We start from the raw sequence: 15,323 nt of genomic DNA on the forward strand, positions 1-15,323 counted from the left end.
GTTGAACAAAAGTCTCAACTGGGAAAAAAATGCTTGTCCCAATGGATGGCCCTGTGAAAAGTTAAGAAAAGCAGTCCGATTTGTTGACTATAAACTGCATTCTTTTTATAAATAGGTAAGGAAATAGTTTTTCATAGTTACATCACATAATATTTTAAAACTTGAAGCATCCTATCTACCTTCCAGAAGACTTTTAGAGTTTTTCCAGAAGGACTTCTCTCTCTCCAGATATCTGGTCCTCTTGCAGGAGCTAAGGAAAAGGAGAAATGTTTTGTTTTGATTTGTTTCTCCAAGTTGCGTAGTACAGAATTTATCAGTTATCAAATATTGAAAAGTTAGCTTTTTAGATGGCTAATTTTAAAATACATGGTTTCACAAGCTCAGTGTTTTATCATCAAATGCTAAAGAAACTTACGGGCTTCCCATGTTGTGTGCTCCTCCACCCTGCTCCAGTCACTCCACTTCCAGAAGTGGTCAGCGGTCGAACAGCGCACCCTGAACTGGTATTTTGTATATGGGTGCAACATGTTCAGGTGAGCTGTGTAAATTGAATATTTTCCACCAGGAATGGAGACATTGTGCTGTTAAAAATTTACAGAAATCGACATGTTAAATTTATCTTATTGCTCCTAGATTATATTGAAAGTTAGCACACCTAAAAAGGTGGTATTCTCCCCTAGAATACCAAGTTTAAAAAAAAAAAAAAACAAAACTGCTGCAGATTAAGAAATCAATGAAAAAGAAAACTATTCCTATGTAGACTCCCTAAACAAAGGAAATTTTTTCAGAGATCCGTCAAAATAGTCATATGTAGCACAAAAGCTGAAATACTACAGTAGGTAGCCCCTTTGAGATGTAAAGCATGAAAAAGAGGGATAACACTGATGAACCTCCAGTGGGATGAGCTCTATACACAGCAGCAGGCTGCTCCTTCCTGTCTATCCTGTCCAGTCCCTTTCCCATATGCAGCAAAACTTCTGCTGACACAAGCCAGCCCAGGATTTCACCCCTGGAATTCAGAACCTGCACTTCCACTGAGTGGAAGGCCTATCACTTAGGATGAGCACACAGAAGCATGATAAAGACCATCTGTCTGATCAAATGCTCATCCTGCAGTCTTTTTTTCCTCAAAAAATCCAAGTCTTACCCAGGCAATCTCTGTTTCCAGCTCATACAACAGGTACCAGTCTGTCCTGCTATTCTTAAAATGGTATGAGTCTAGGCAGCATTTCATTCTTCAGTTTAAAGCCTGGAAATATTTTTTACTTAATCTAATTATAATGCATGTGCATCACAGCTGACCAAAACTGGACTCCAAGTGACTTGAATCTGCAACTAATTGTGCATTTCTAAAGCCAAATGACAGCTTGAAAAATATCAAAAAAGCCAACAGCTTCTCAGTTGGATGGAAAAGCTTCTGAAAACATCCTCGAAATGCCATGTAAAACCCCATAACAATTTCACAGCTACTTTTGTTTATGACAGGGTACTCTTTTTTTATTAAGCAACTAGAGAAAACATAACGAGGCTGTAAAAGCATCTACAGAGCTGTTTGCTCTGTTTCAAAATATCTGTAGCTGTGGGCTCTGATACAGGTGCTGTGAATCAAAGTGGTGTGGCAGTGTAAGACCTTACCATCTCCCACTGCCCCAGATGACTCACTTGGTAGCAGAGTTCACAAACAAGTAAGCCCCCCAAGCCTCCAGCAGCATAACTCTGGATAGACAGAACTCTGAAAATAGACCTTTTTGGCTTAAGCTTACTGGGCTCGGGTGGGTGTTTTTTTCCCCTGCTGTCTGCTCCAGAGGCAGTAACTGCTGGGAGCAGAGAAATGCAGACAAATGTGGGGTATGGCATATCAGACTATACAACAAAATCCAGCACAGCGCATCTGTCAGAGCTATTATGTACATTTAAATGCCACTTCCTTCTGCTGTAAATTCCAAAGACACCTATGCTTTTCCTTGCAATATCTAATCTTCAGGCACTACTCATTATAGAAAAAATATAAAAGATAAAGGCTGCCACAGTCTTTAAGTGCTCTTAAAGTATTTTTAAAAAACTCTTCTAGATAATGCATGAACTATCACCTGTTATTTTAGAGGCAATAATGTATATAATGATAATTTTCCGTCTCAGTTGCATCACTTACCACCATCATGTACCCAGCCGCTGTGCCCAACATGCAACTAAATTCAGTGTGTAATAGAATACTCCTGCTAAAAATCAGCCAAACATTACAAAAACCAGCCTCTGAAGTCATTGTGCTCAATTTACAAATTCAGGCTTTGTGCACCAAGAACTGGTAATGCAGCATGTGCCTGTCCAAGCTGGTCAGAGATATTCCAACGTGCAAGCACAGGATTTGCCTCAGGCCAACTGAACATGCAGTTCTACCACCAGGCTTCCCCAGTGGCACAGATCACCCCTACACTAAGTTGGACAATACAGAAGAAGGGGAATTTATTCCTACCACCTACAGTTTGTACCTGATGCTGGTGTCTAACTTAGGATCCTGGGCTCTTCTGACAGTCAGCAGAGCAAATACGCAGCTCAGCGATACAGAGCACACAGCAGGGCAGCAGCTGGAAATGCTGGAAAATCTGAACCCTACCCAGGAATACCACCTTCCCTCCAGCTGCAGAGGACTTCACTGGGGATTACCTACTGACACACCCAGTGGTAGAATCCTTCCCTATCCTGTCTCTACACCACTAACATATGAGCAGGTTTAGCAGCTCCCAGTTACAGCCACATGCAGATCAACTGCTGACAGCAAACAAATGGATTGTTCTTTAGGGGTGTGGGGGCAGAATATTCAACTGCATCCTGCAAAAGACTATCTGAAACAACAACCATAGAAGTCTGCAGTGCAGAAGCACATCCTGAAAAAAGCATCTGTTAACATAGTTTGCATAAGGAAGGACAAGGCACAAGGACTGTTACCTAGAGTGTCAGTAAGCACTAAGCACCAAGTACCAAGTAACTTAGTGGGTAATACCTTCCTATCAGTTGTTTAAAACCAACCAAAAAAACCCAGAAAGCAGAAAACAATGGAGAACAGCAGAATTTAGTAGATGAACTTCTAGTCATTACTACATTAATCAGTTAATAAGATGATCAGGATTAAGCTCTTGGAAAACAATTCGAAACATGATTAGTTCATTGAGAAAGATCAAGCAGCACTTGTGTCAAAAAAAAAAATCTATTAAAAGCAACACTTACCAGTTTTTGCTCAGAGTGACCACTGCTAATTTCAATTTGACACAGAAGCCTGAGCTCAGCAAAGCTGCCATTTATAAACCAGCGCAGATGGACACTTGTAGAGCTGTTCCCAGAAACAGTTACCTTTTCTGGAGTTTTTGGACGAACTTAAAAAAAAATGAAGAAAAATCATCAGTTCTAAGAAAGAAATATTTGCTTTAGCTCAGAAAAAAAATTTAAAAGATCAAAGAGCAGCAGAAGGATATATTAGGGATCGGATCAGCAACCATAACTGGCTAGCAGTCTCACTCCTTCCTGATGCTCTTCTCAGCTATCAAACATGGAAACAGATTTATTTAAGGCTGAGCACACTGCCATGTGTGAAGACACAGAAAAAAACTCCCTTCCTACTGACTGTATCAAAAAAATGAAACCTGGGCTATTTCAGAGGACCACTGTGACAGATGAAATTCACTTAACTGTATGCACCCACCAGAACTCTGTAAGTTAGAACTTCAAACATGTAGACTAGGACAGGGCAGGAATCCTGAATGATCTCTCCCTCCCAAAACTATTTTCTGCAACTTTTCAAGGATATTCTATATTTATAGCTATCAGAGAAAAAAAATCTTTTCTGTTGGAACTGGTCCAGTTACCCTTAAAATAACATACTTTCTGTTGGGAATTAAATGGACAGTGAGGGAAAGAAAGAAAACAAATAGGAAAGAGCAGTTGTTTCAACTGTGTGCAAAACATCCCAGTATATAGTCAACAGACACAAATATGCTGTTCTAGGACCTGCCAATTTACTCTGAGAATTTTGATCTCAGGACAGTTGAACTGGGACATGGACAAAAGAATTCATCACCATCTTAATGCAAATTCAGTGTTTCAGAAAGAATGGCAGAATGCTGTAACCATTAGGAACCACTGAATCCTCAGCAGTGGTTATGGAAGCAGATGGAGAAGGATGGGGAAGACAGCACTGGAAAGGTTATCATCTTCTCCCTTTTCAGTTTAAACTGAAGGTCTAGTGAAAGAAGTTATTTCTTTCTATAAACCATGACAGCAAATGATCATGGCTCTGACCAACAACAGGCAATCCTGCTATCATTACCTTTTAGTGCAATTTTTTTACTCTCCTAATCCTGCTGTCATAATATTCCTGCATAATCTTTTGCACTATAAACTTGACACTGAAATACAGGGTCACTCATAGTTTAAAACATTACACCCAAACTTTTAACTACTGATGTGTAATAGAATATAAAGCATTATCAAAAAAACCCAGTAGCTAGCTAAGTATTACACCTCAAGTAGCATTTATCCACACAGTAGTGTATCCAATATGGTAGCACTGCTGTTGAGAACTGGCACCTGCCTGTAAGCCTAATCACTGCCTCAGGACATGTCCTAAGCTATTTTCAAGTTCAAACTACTGAACATGGCAAAGCATTGGTGAAAGTAAAGTAAAATAATGACAAGCATACTGTGCCAGAGTTCTTCCAACCCAAAACAAACACATGGTTATCAAGCAGTAAACGTGTCTTTTTGCTTTTGTAATTCTTAAGTCTTACCTCTTTGAGTTAAATCAACCAAAATTGATGATTCTGTTTGCCCGATAGGATTGGAGACGCCCAGTGTGAAATTATATGTTTTTTGATCAGGCAGTACTGGAAAGCCACAGACACGCTCTCTGTTCATTTCATTGACTTCACATGAAACATTTTTACCAGATATTCTAAAAAATAAAAAGGCGGGGAGAAAAAACAATTTTTTAATAAGAATTCATTGTGACTGAAAACACAGTAAAGACCAATGGGCTCACGAACACATCGCTTACAGAATGATTTGATTGCAGAGGCATATCTAATAGCACAATGCAGGTTAAAGTGGCATCAGTCATGACTTGCCCTGTTCTCACGTGAAACTCTCCTCTTCACTAACATAACATTTCAATCCTCTCACTTCTTAAGAGACTGGAAAACAGGTAGGTCCTGTAAAACCACCTCACAAGTCACAACTAAGATTCTGATTTAAAGTATCTTTCTCCAGATCAGCATACATTTGCATTTAAAGAATGTTCCTAATTACTTTCTGAACTAGGGAGATACACAACTCAGTTTTTGCTATCGGTCCTGCTACATCTTAACTAAAGTTTGTTACCTCAAATAAATACATCCACTAGTCCCAGCTGTTTTTAAATCAAAAGCAGGATGGCAACAGCAAAGACCTGAGTTACATCTAAAACTTTTGGTTTAGATTTTACCGCTAAAAGTGAGTATCTTGTGTGTATTCATATAGAAGTTGTTTTAGTTATAATCTGTGTACATTTCTCATTTAGTGGTATAAGCTTAATTTATTCCTTTAACCATTTCTTTTGTGTTCTAGCTGAGCTCTGATCTGTCTTCACACCATACCCTCTACTTCAATAGCTCAGTGTGGGCTGACAAAAACAATGAGAACATTTACCCTGAAATGCATTACATCCATCTTCTCACACCTTTGGGCTGAGCAAACATGTCTGAACTACTTTCTCATTTAGAACTACATCCTCATTTAAGAGCTGAATATGGGCAGACAGTGACTAGAGCTACTTTCAGTACTCTGTTTCATCCACCTCTCTGCACCCTACCCAATGACTTCTATAGCACTAGCATCCTAGATGACATCTGTGACTGTAACTCAATCCTCATTGCCTCTGACTTGCCTCAAAGACACCAGGAGACTTCATTTCCCATCACTTGGTGTGACTCAGGCCTCTCCTGGCTCGTTTCCCTCACTGCTTCTTTGGCATTACTGTGGACCTTCTTCGCCACAGGAATTTTGTTAACTCCTCCCTAACTTCTAACCATAACTGCCAAGAAATCTCATTTTCAAGTGCTACTCCAAAACACTGATTCTTCACTTGTAAGGCTTTACATGGCTTGTGATGTAAGACAATCTAGTGGGACACCAGTCTTCACTTCTTTCTGTATACGATGCCAGTGTTATTCATCCCTTTCAATGTTTTCCAGGTAACATGAACTTTCCCCCCTCTACACTATCCAGGTGTTGATGCTGGGAGGAGAATAGGTGTAGGCTTATTTCTATCTTCCCTATTACCATTTGGAAAATGCCCTATGGCCTGTCTTACAATTTTTCCTAAGTTTCTGTCATCCTGCAGAGCACAAGCTCAGTAAAAGTTCAACGGATGATCAAACACAAGTTCTGAATAAAAAAAATCTTAAAAATTTTGCTAGTAACTCCTACTATTTCAATGTATTTTCATAATGTACTTAGTAACACCAGCCTGACACACTAACCACTTTATTTTCTCGTAAGTTCATTATGCCATTAGTCTTCAGGAAAGAACATCCTTAATGACATTGCAATTTTGCAGAGCTAGACAAGGGTTTTCCACATTTAGTTTAGTTCCAACTTCCACAAACTCTTGAAAAGTATTTTAGGATCTAACAGTGGAGACTATCTCATCTAAACAGGCAGGCTGATGAAAGTCACAGGCACCAACAGATATATTCCAGTTCTATGTTTTTATTCCTTTCAGTACTTAATTGTTTTACCTTTCAAATAAACTATACTTTGTTCTTCGTTTTCCATACAATCCACTGGGTCTGCCTGGTTTCCAGGTACATACTATTATCAGGAAGTTGGATGTTTCACAGCTGAGATTTTGGGGAATATCAGGGGCATCTGTAGCATGGAAGGAAACCAAAACAGTTAGCTGATGTTTTGCCATCTTAGTGGGACAATTGAGACAGTAGCTTCCTGAAAGCATTAGCATTTGTTTTTGCTGGGTCTTGATTGCATGCCTCAAAAATACATGGTAATTGCTATGTCCCAACCACATAAATAATATTCTTTAAAAAAATCTCAGTAGAACAAATGGATAATTACTATCAGCCCCATCTGACTAACATTTGACTCTAGGCTTCTAAACGGGTGGGTAATCTGGTAAATCACACGCAAATATGTTCACAAGCTCCAGGCTCTGACCTGGAAGTGTTACACTGAAACTTTGCTAAGACTCTTCCAAAATTCTGAGCAACACAGGAACAAAGCAACACTGCTGCTTTGAATTCTCCAAGAAAGTCATGTCAAGATGTTCCCTTTAACATGAATTCCATACTGAATTTGAAAGTTAAAGCAAACCCCAAATGGTTTGCTCTCTTCACTGTTGCCTCTCATACTGAAGCAGTGACAAGTGCCTTCCTGGAGAAGATGGGAAGTGCTCTCAACAGAGAGAGTTGCCATACTGATGTGAGAGTAAGCAGAAGACTTATTTCAAGCCTTGCACACATTCCTCCAAAAGGTTCCTCCAATAATATCCACATAGCTGCCCTAGAGAAGGAGAACTAACACAAGAGGCCAGAGTGGCTGCCTTAATACAGATTAAAAGAAGCAGGCCAAAAAACCCACTTATTTTGCCAGGCCTAGACTTCACCAAGGTGGCATGCATACACATTTAGGTCTTCTACCTTTCCTAAATGTGTCTTACCATCAAGAGCATCCTGACAAGTCCTCTGCCTTCCTGCTAAGGAGGTACCACAAGAAGGAACACTGGCAGGAAAGAGAGTTCACATCCCAACTTTTCAGAAACCACTGTATGGGAACAACCTATGGGTTTATCATAGCCTTTGTTCCTAAACCACTGACCTAAATATTCCACAAAAGCAAGTACTGCACAAATAATGTGAAAATGACACCTTGCTGAGAAGTTATAAAAGGTTGTGTTCTGTTTTGCTCTCACATATAATACCTAATGTTAATGACAGGAGGCACTGGCTGGAGTTGTGAACACACTTAAAATAGTCCAGTCTCTTCTCTTCTTTCACTCAACTGGAAGGACACCATGTTTTAAGCCATATATTTGTAATAGGGAATAGGATTCTAATGGGCAGCTTTTGGAAGATGATAACTCTCAGAGCCCCTGTGGGGAAAACCACAAATCTCTAAAATGGTCAGTTTTGGGAAGGAAAAAACAGGTACTTTCAGGAGTTTGTTTTTAGAAGTATCTGTATCTGGAAGAGATTTCTGAGGCTGGCATGGTTACACAGAGAAGATACACAGTGATTCAGTAACTCTAAAGAAAATACTAAAAGAATGTTTAGAAGATTTTCCAGGAAAGAGCAACTGTCATCTGTGTTCCATTGCTGCAGCTAGCTCCCAGGGAGCTACTGCCGTGCATGATCATCTGTTGTTGTTGCAAGTCTAACTCTTTTATTGTCTTTTATTTTTCTGGTTGGTAAATGAATGTTTTCATTTACAATGCTCTTCTTGCTTTTGCTATAACAGATATACAACTAAAGTAATAAGAGGCTGAAGATGAATTTTCATGTGGTAGCAAACTACTAAGTATTCCAGATCATGAAATAGTGTCTTAGGAAAAAGAGATGAAGGAGAGAAGCACTGGGCCAGGTTCTAAAAGAGAGCTTACATGGGTACCTCCTCATCCTCTTCCACAGTTAAATCAAACAAGTCCAAGCCCAATTTATCCTAAGAAACCAAAGGCTAGGGGAAAGAAAGAATCACAGAATCATCAAGGTTGGAAAAGACCTCTAAAATAATTGAGTCCAACCATCCACACAACAAACTCACAAAAAGACACATTGCTATTTCCTATCAGAACACTAAAAGTGTCAACATTCTTTTCATTTTCCTAAAGTTAGTAAACATAATACTACATACATCCTACAAACAAGACAGTTCCATCCATTTCAGTTTCAGACAGTGTGCACACTACATTTGTCCCACTGGCATCTGAAGCACTGGCATTTAGCACTCTGATTGCACTGCTCCGACTGCTCAGATGTAGCAATGGGTAAATTTCTGGTCCATAAGTCATCCGTTGTATCTGCTGTCCTTCTTCATGGACACAACAAATGGTCACATCTGAACCTACTGCCACCACAGTGTCCTGAGGAAACACTCCACTTCCATCTGGCTCAGTATCTTTTCCTTGAAGAGAAGGAAGAACAGGAGAGAAAAAAAAATCTCACATGAACAGTTTTCTACAAACATGGTGCTAATCACCTAAAATCTGACTTAGGAGCACTCCGATGCATAACTAATTATTGCATTATTTCTCTCATCAAAACACCCTGAAAACCAACAGCCCACCACTGCTACTTAATGCTTTTCTTCTGCTACCAGCTTACATTTCATAAGGCAATCAAAGTCCAAGTGATGGCAAGGGAGCAAACATACCAGGGACCTCCTCTACTGGGCTCCAGTCACTCCAATCCTTGGGGCCAGCAAACTGTGTGACATTAATGTAACATCGAATCTTCACATAGTGTGATGTGCACTCCAAAGGCATATCTGATGTCCAGTTCCAAGAAAGGATGGTGTCTTCATGAGTCAGTTTTGAATAGTAAGTTACCTACAAGGATTTCCCCCGAGTAAAAAGCAACCAAGAGAGATTTTATGAAGACCTGTTAGCAATGAAATGTTATCTCCCAGGTGTCAACAGAACTGCCCATTAAGTGAAGCAAAAGACAAAATCCTGACAGACGGTTGGGAGTGTCCCACCTAACTTTGAGTTGTGTTGTGAATTTACTGGGACAAAAGCCCAAGATACTAGACAGCCCACCAGCCAGGTGGACTGCCAGTCAAAAATACCAGAGGGCAGACATTTGAGGGAAAACAGGAAGCTTGCCAAGAATTTCAAAAGGTATATATTGCATCCCAGTATCCTGGGACTCTTCCAGGAGGGAAATGTTGCATGTAAGAAAACTCTTCTATAGGATTAGTCCCAAGCTGCACATTCTGTCTTTTCTCCATTCCTAAAAATTACGGCTATAAATTTCCCTGGAATAACTGTGGCTGAAAAAAAACCCCAAACAAGAAAAAAAAGCAAACTGAACCTTGCAAGACCACCAGGACTTGAGATAGGTGTCAGAGAATTAAAGCAGTGATAATGATGTAAAATATCTGCCAAATTCAAAAACAAGTTCAAACTAAAAAAAAAACCCTAACCTGTACTAGATTAATGAAAAAAAAAAAAAAAGGAAAAAAAAAAGAGCGGTGACTAAGTACTGACAGTATAGTAGTCAGTGTCCTCATAACTATGAAACTTAACAAGAAGTTACCTACCAGAAGCATGACTACACTGAGGTTCTGCAAAGCTCTACCATCTTCATTATTCTCTACTTGCTTCAAATGACCTCCAAGAGTATTACAGAGGGCAAAAATTGTAAGTGTTTTTTTATAAAGGAAGTAAAGGGCTTACTTGTGTGACTTTTTCCATTGCTTCTTTACGAAGTATCTGAATCTGCCAAAAGGCATCCAGTCCAGATGGGAAGACTGATCCACTATCACTCCACTTCAGATTTAATGTGGAAGTTGAAAAGTCAGGTGTTAAACTAAGAATGCGTGGAGTAAGAGGAACAAATGCTTGAAAAAAAGAGAGGAGGGAAAGAAAACATATTCAAGTGATTAGTCAGCAATGCTAGCCCTACAGGTGTTTAACAGACACATCTCTCTGCTCTCAACTGGCTAATAGCCATACAAACATGTAAGTCAACCTCTGTAATTAGAAGAAGATGGGCTCTGTCATTACTTGAGCATGAATGTTCCCAGGAAAACACAGGTGCTGATGAGTCACCAGGTAGGATTTTCTTCTACTATCTCAACATGCAGATGTGTGAGTAACTGATCGTTAAAATGAAGTGGCCCTGATAGACTTTATGCTCCTCAAGGCAGTGAGGAGAGCACACAGCCAACTTGCTACCCTGGATTTAGTAGAGCAAACTTGGCATCTTCAGGGACCTGCTTGATAGAGTGCCATGGGATAAAAGCCCTGGAGGGAAGAAGAGCCTAAGAAAGCTCATCAGTATTCAAAGATCACCTCCTCCAAGCCTAGAAGCAATTCATCCCAACAAAGACAAAATCAGGCAAAAATGTCAGGAGGCCTGCATGATGAACAAGGAGCTCCTGGACAAACACATACACAAACAAGAAGCCTACAGAGAGTGGCAGTAAAGACAGACATCCTGGGAGGAATACAGAGAAATTGTCCAAGCAGCCAGGGATGAGGTCAGGAAAGCTAAAGCCCTGATAGAATTGCCTTTGACATTCCTGGTCAGATTATACAATAAAAACGTTCATAGGTATAACAGTGATAAAAACAGGACTAGGGAAATGCAAGCCTACTGGAAGGAAATGGGAAATCTGATTATCCAGGATATGGAGAAAGCTGAGGTACTCTATGACTTTTTTGCCTCAGTCTTCACCAGAAGAGGCTCAAGCTACATCACTCATGTCATGGAAGGCAAAGGCAGGGACTGGGAGAACCATCCATGGTAGGAGCAGATCAGGTTCCAGATCATTGAAGGCACCCGAATGTGCACAGGGGACCTGGTGAGATCCATCAGAAGATGCATCCCTGAGAGAACTGGTAGATGAAGTTGCTAAGCCACTACTCACTATATCTGAGAAATCATGGTAGTCTGGTGAAACACTCACTGACTGGAAAAGGGAAAACTTAACTCCCATTTTTATAACAGGAAAAAAAGAAAACACAGGGAACTACAGGACAGTCAGTATAACTGATGTGCCTAGCAAGATTATTAGAGATCCTCCTGGAAACTATGCTAAGGTACATGGAAAATAAAGAGGTGGCTGGTAGCAGCCAACATGGCTTCAGCAGGACAAATCCTGCCTGTCTTCCATGATGGGGTTACAGCTTTGGTGGATATGGGAATGTAGAGAGACATTGTCAACCAGGTGCCTTGAGTTGCCAAAGAGTGGGTGTGAGTCCACCTGTGCCTGATTAGGACAGGCCCCTATTGGGCATGAGCAAGGCCAGGAGGCCAATAAAGGTGGGACACACACCCACAGAGCTGACCTCAGCTCATTCTGGTGTGAGGCATGGAGAGGCCAGCAGCTCGTTGAGCCTCTGGAGCAAGAAAGGCTCTTCCCACTACACTTCTACCCTGGAAGCGCTGTGTGGTGGCTGGAGTCCTGGAAGAGACCAGCAGCTCGTCGAGCTTCAGGAGCAAGAATGGCTCCTCCCGCTACATGGGAATACAGCTGATACCATCTACCTGGACTTGCACAAAAGATTTTACACTGCCCTGCAGGACATCCTTGCCTCTAAATCATAGAGACATGGAGCTAGATAGACTGCTCAGTAGATAAGGAATTTGCTGGATGGTCACACTCAAAGAGATGTGATCAATGGTTCAGTGTCCAAATGCAGACTGCTGATGAGTGGTGTTTCCCAGAGGTCAGTTCTCGGACTGGTGCTGCTTAACATCTTTGTTATTGACACGGACAGTGGAACTGAGTGCACCCTCAGCTGTTTTTCTGACGACACCAAACTGTGTGGTGTGCTCAACATGACGGAGGAAAGGGATGCTATCTAGAGGGACCTTGACAGCTTGAGACATGGGCCCTTGCAAACCTCATAAAGTTCAACAAGGCCAAGTGCAAGTCAGGTTAAGGATAATAGAAAGGGCTTTTTCAAATACATAGCTAACAAAACTAACACTAGAGGCAATATTGGCCCACTAAGGAATGAGCTGGGAGCCCTGGTGACAGAGGATATAAAGAAGGCAGAGGTGCTGAATGCCTTCTTTGCCTCTGTCTTTACTCCTGCGGGGTTTCCGCATGAGCCCCAGATTCATTCAGCCCCAGAAGTAGTCGAGATAGATGAGGAGTTAGACATAGTAGATGAGGATTGGGTTAGGGATCAGCTGAGTAATCTGGACATCCATAAGTCGATGGGTCCTGATGGAATGCATCCAAGGGTGCTGAGGGAGCTGGCGGAGGTCATTGCTAGGCCACTCTCCATCATCTTCAGTAAGTCATGGGTAACAGGAGAGGTGCCTGAGGACTGGAGGATAGCAAATGTCACTCCAGTCTACAAAAAGGGCAAGAAGGAGGACCCGGGTAACTATAGACCGGTCAGCCTCACCTCAATCCCTGGAAAGGTGATGGAACAACTTGTTCTTGTCACTATCTCCAGGCATATCAAGGACATGGGAGTCATCGAGAGCAGTCAGCATGGTTTTATCAAGGGTAAATCATGTTTGACTAACCTCATAGCCTTCTATGAGGAAATTACTAGGTGGATAGATGATGGAAGAGCGGTAGATGTGGTTTATCTTGATTTCAGTAAAGCATTTGACACCGTCTCTCACAGCATCCTTGTAGATAAGTTGATCAATTATGGGTTTGGTGATCAGGTAGTGAGGTGGATCAGGAACTGGTTGAAAGGAAGGAGTCAGAGAGTTGTAGTCAATGGGGCAGAATCTGATTGGAGGTGTGTGACTAGTGGAGTCCCTCAGGGGTTGGTGCTGGGACCGGTGTTGTTCAATATCTTCATCAACAACTTGGATGAGGGTATAGAATGTACCCTCAGCAAGTTTGCTGATGACACTAAGATGGGAGGAGTGGCTGACACACCAGAGGGCTGTACTGCCATTCAGAGAGACTTAGACAGGCTGGAGAGTTGGGCAGAGAGAAACATGATGAAATTCAACAAGGGGAAGTGTAGAGTCTTGCATCTGGGGAAGAACAACAAGATGTTCCAGTATAGGTTGGGGGCTGACCTGCTGGGGAGCAGTGTAGGTGAAAGAGACCTGGGGGTCCTGGTTGACAAGAAGATGACCATGAGCCAGCAATGTGCCCTTGTGGCCAAGAAGGCCAATGGCATCCTGGGGTGCATTAGAAAGGGTGTGGTTAGTAGGTCAAGAGAGGTTCTCCTCCCCCTCTATTCTGCATTGGTGAGGCCGCACCTGGAGTATTGTGTCCAGTTCTGGGCCCCTCAGTTCAAGAAGGACAGGGAAGTGCTTGAAAGAGTCCAGCGCAGAGCTACTAAGACGATTAAGGGAGTGGAACATCTCCCTTATGAGGAAAGGCTGAGGGAGCTGGGTCTCTTTAGTTTGGAGAAAAGGAGACTGAGGGGTGACCTCATCAATGTTTTCAAATATGTAAGGGGTGAGTGTCAAGGAGATGGAGTTAGGCTTTTCTCAGTAGTGAACAGTGATAGGACAAGGGGTAATGGGTGTAAATTGGAGCATAGGAGGTTCAAGTTGAATATTCGAAAAAATTTTTTTACTGTAAGGGTGACAGAGCCCTGGAACAGGCTGCCCAGGGGGGTCGTGGAGTCTCCTTCACTGGAGACATTCAAAACCCGTCTGGACACGTTCCTATGTGATGTACTCTAGGTGGCCCTGCTCTGGCAGGGGGGGTTGGACTAGATGATCTTTCGAGGTCCCTTCCAACCCCTAGGATTCTGTGATTCTGTGATTCTGTGAAGTGCAAGGTCAAGGGTCAGGGCAACCTCAAGCACATATACAGGTTGGGCAGATAATAGATTGAGAACAGCCCTGAGGAGAAGGATTGGAGGGTGTTAATTGATGAGAAGCTCAACATGAGCTGGCAATGTGTGCTTGTAGCCCAGAAAGCTGACAGTATCCTGGGCTGCATCAAAAGCAGCATGGCCAGAAGGTCAAGGGAGATCTTCCCCCTCTACGTTGCTCTTGTGACACCCCACCTAGAGCACTGTGTCCAGTTCTGGAGCCCCCAACATAACAAGGACACAGAGCTGTTGAAGTGAGTCCATGAAAATGATCAGAGGGATAGAGCACCTCTCCTATGAAGACAGGCTGAGAGAGTTGGGGTGTTCAGCCTGGAGAAGAGGAGGCTCCAAGAAGACCTTATTACAACCTTCCTGTACTTGAAGGAGCTACAGCAAAGTTGGAGAGGGACCTTCCATAAGGTCATGTAGTGACAGGACAAGGGGTAATGGCTTAAAATTAAGAGAGGGCAGATTTAGGCTAGATATAGAGAAGAAATCCTTTAGTATGAGGGTGATGAGCGGAACACATTGACCAGGAATGTTGTGGATGCCCCTTCCCTGGAAGTGTTCAAGGCCAGGATGGGGCTTTAAGCAACCTCATCTAGTGGATGATGTCCCTGCCCAGGGCAAGGAGGGAGAAACTAGATGATCTTTAAGGGCCTTTCCAACCTAAACCATTTTATGATAATATGAGTCTTTACTCATACCAAGAAAGACATCACATCTTTCACAGCCTTTATTCAGTGTTGCAGAGATAAAGAAAACAGGGTGACAGTCTTTGAAATGTACATGAGTAGGCACCTAGGGAGAA

The 15,323-nt window shown here is 42.0% G+C and overlaps 1 protein-coding gene across 3 annotated transcripts in view; it reads right to left on the reverse strand.

Moving 5' to 3' along the window:
- LIFR (LIF receptor subunit alpha) overlaps window positions 1-15,323 on the reverse strand; it is a 54,178-nt gene that overhangs the window by 13,868 nt on the left and 24,987 nt on the right. For all 3 annotated transcript variants that reach the window (XM_030466816.1, XM_030466817.1, XM_030466818.1), the window contains exons 6-13: window positions 10,436-10,599; window positions 9,412-9,586; window positions 8,893-9,162; window positions 6,768-6,897; window positions 4,782-4,945; window positions 3,226-3,371; window positions 416-581; window positions 180-250 (exon numbers count right to left, since the gene is read on the reverse strand). In XM_030466816.1, the coding sequence (XP_030322676.1) occupies window positions 180-250; window positions 416-581; window positions 3,226-3,371; window positions 4,782-4,945; window positions 6,768-6,897; window positions 8,893-9,162; window positions 9,412-9,586; window positions 10,436-10,599 (1,286 nt within the window). The remainder of the gene's footprint in view (window positions 1-179; window positions 251-415; window positions 582-3,225; window positions 3,372-4,781; window positions 4,946-6,767; window positions 6,898-8,892; window positions 9,163-9,411; window positions 9,587-10,435; window positions 10,600-15,323) is intronic.

Source organism: Calypte anna, chromosome Z, assembly GCF_003957555.1.
Source record: "Calypte anna isolate BGI_N300 chromosome Z, bCalAnn1_v1.p, whole genome shotgun sequence".
NCBI lineage: Eukaryota > Metazoa > Chordata > Aves > Apodiformes > Trochilidae > Calypte > Calypte anna.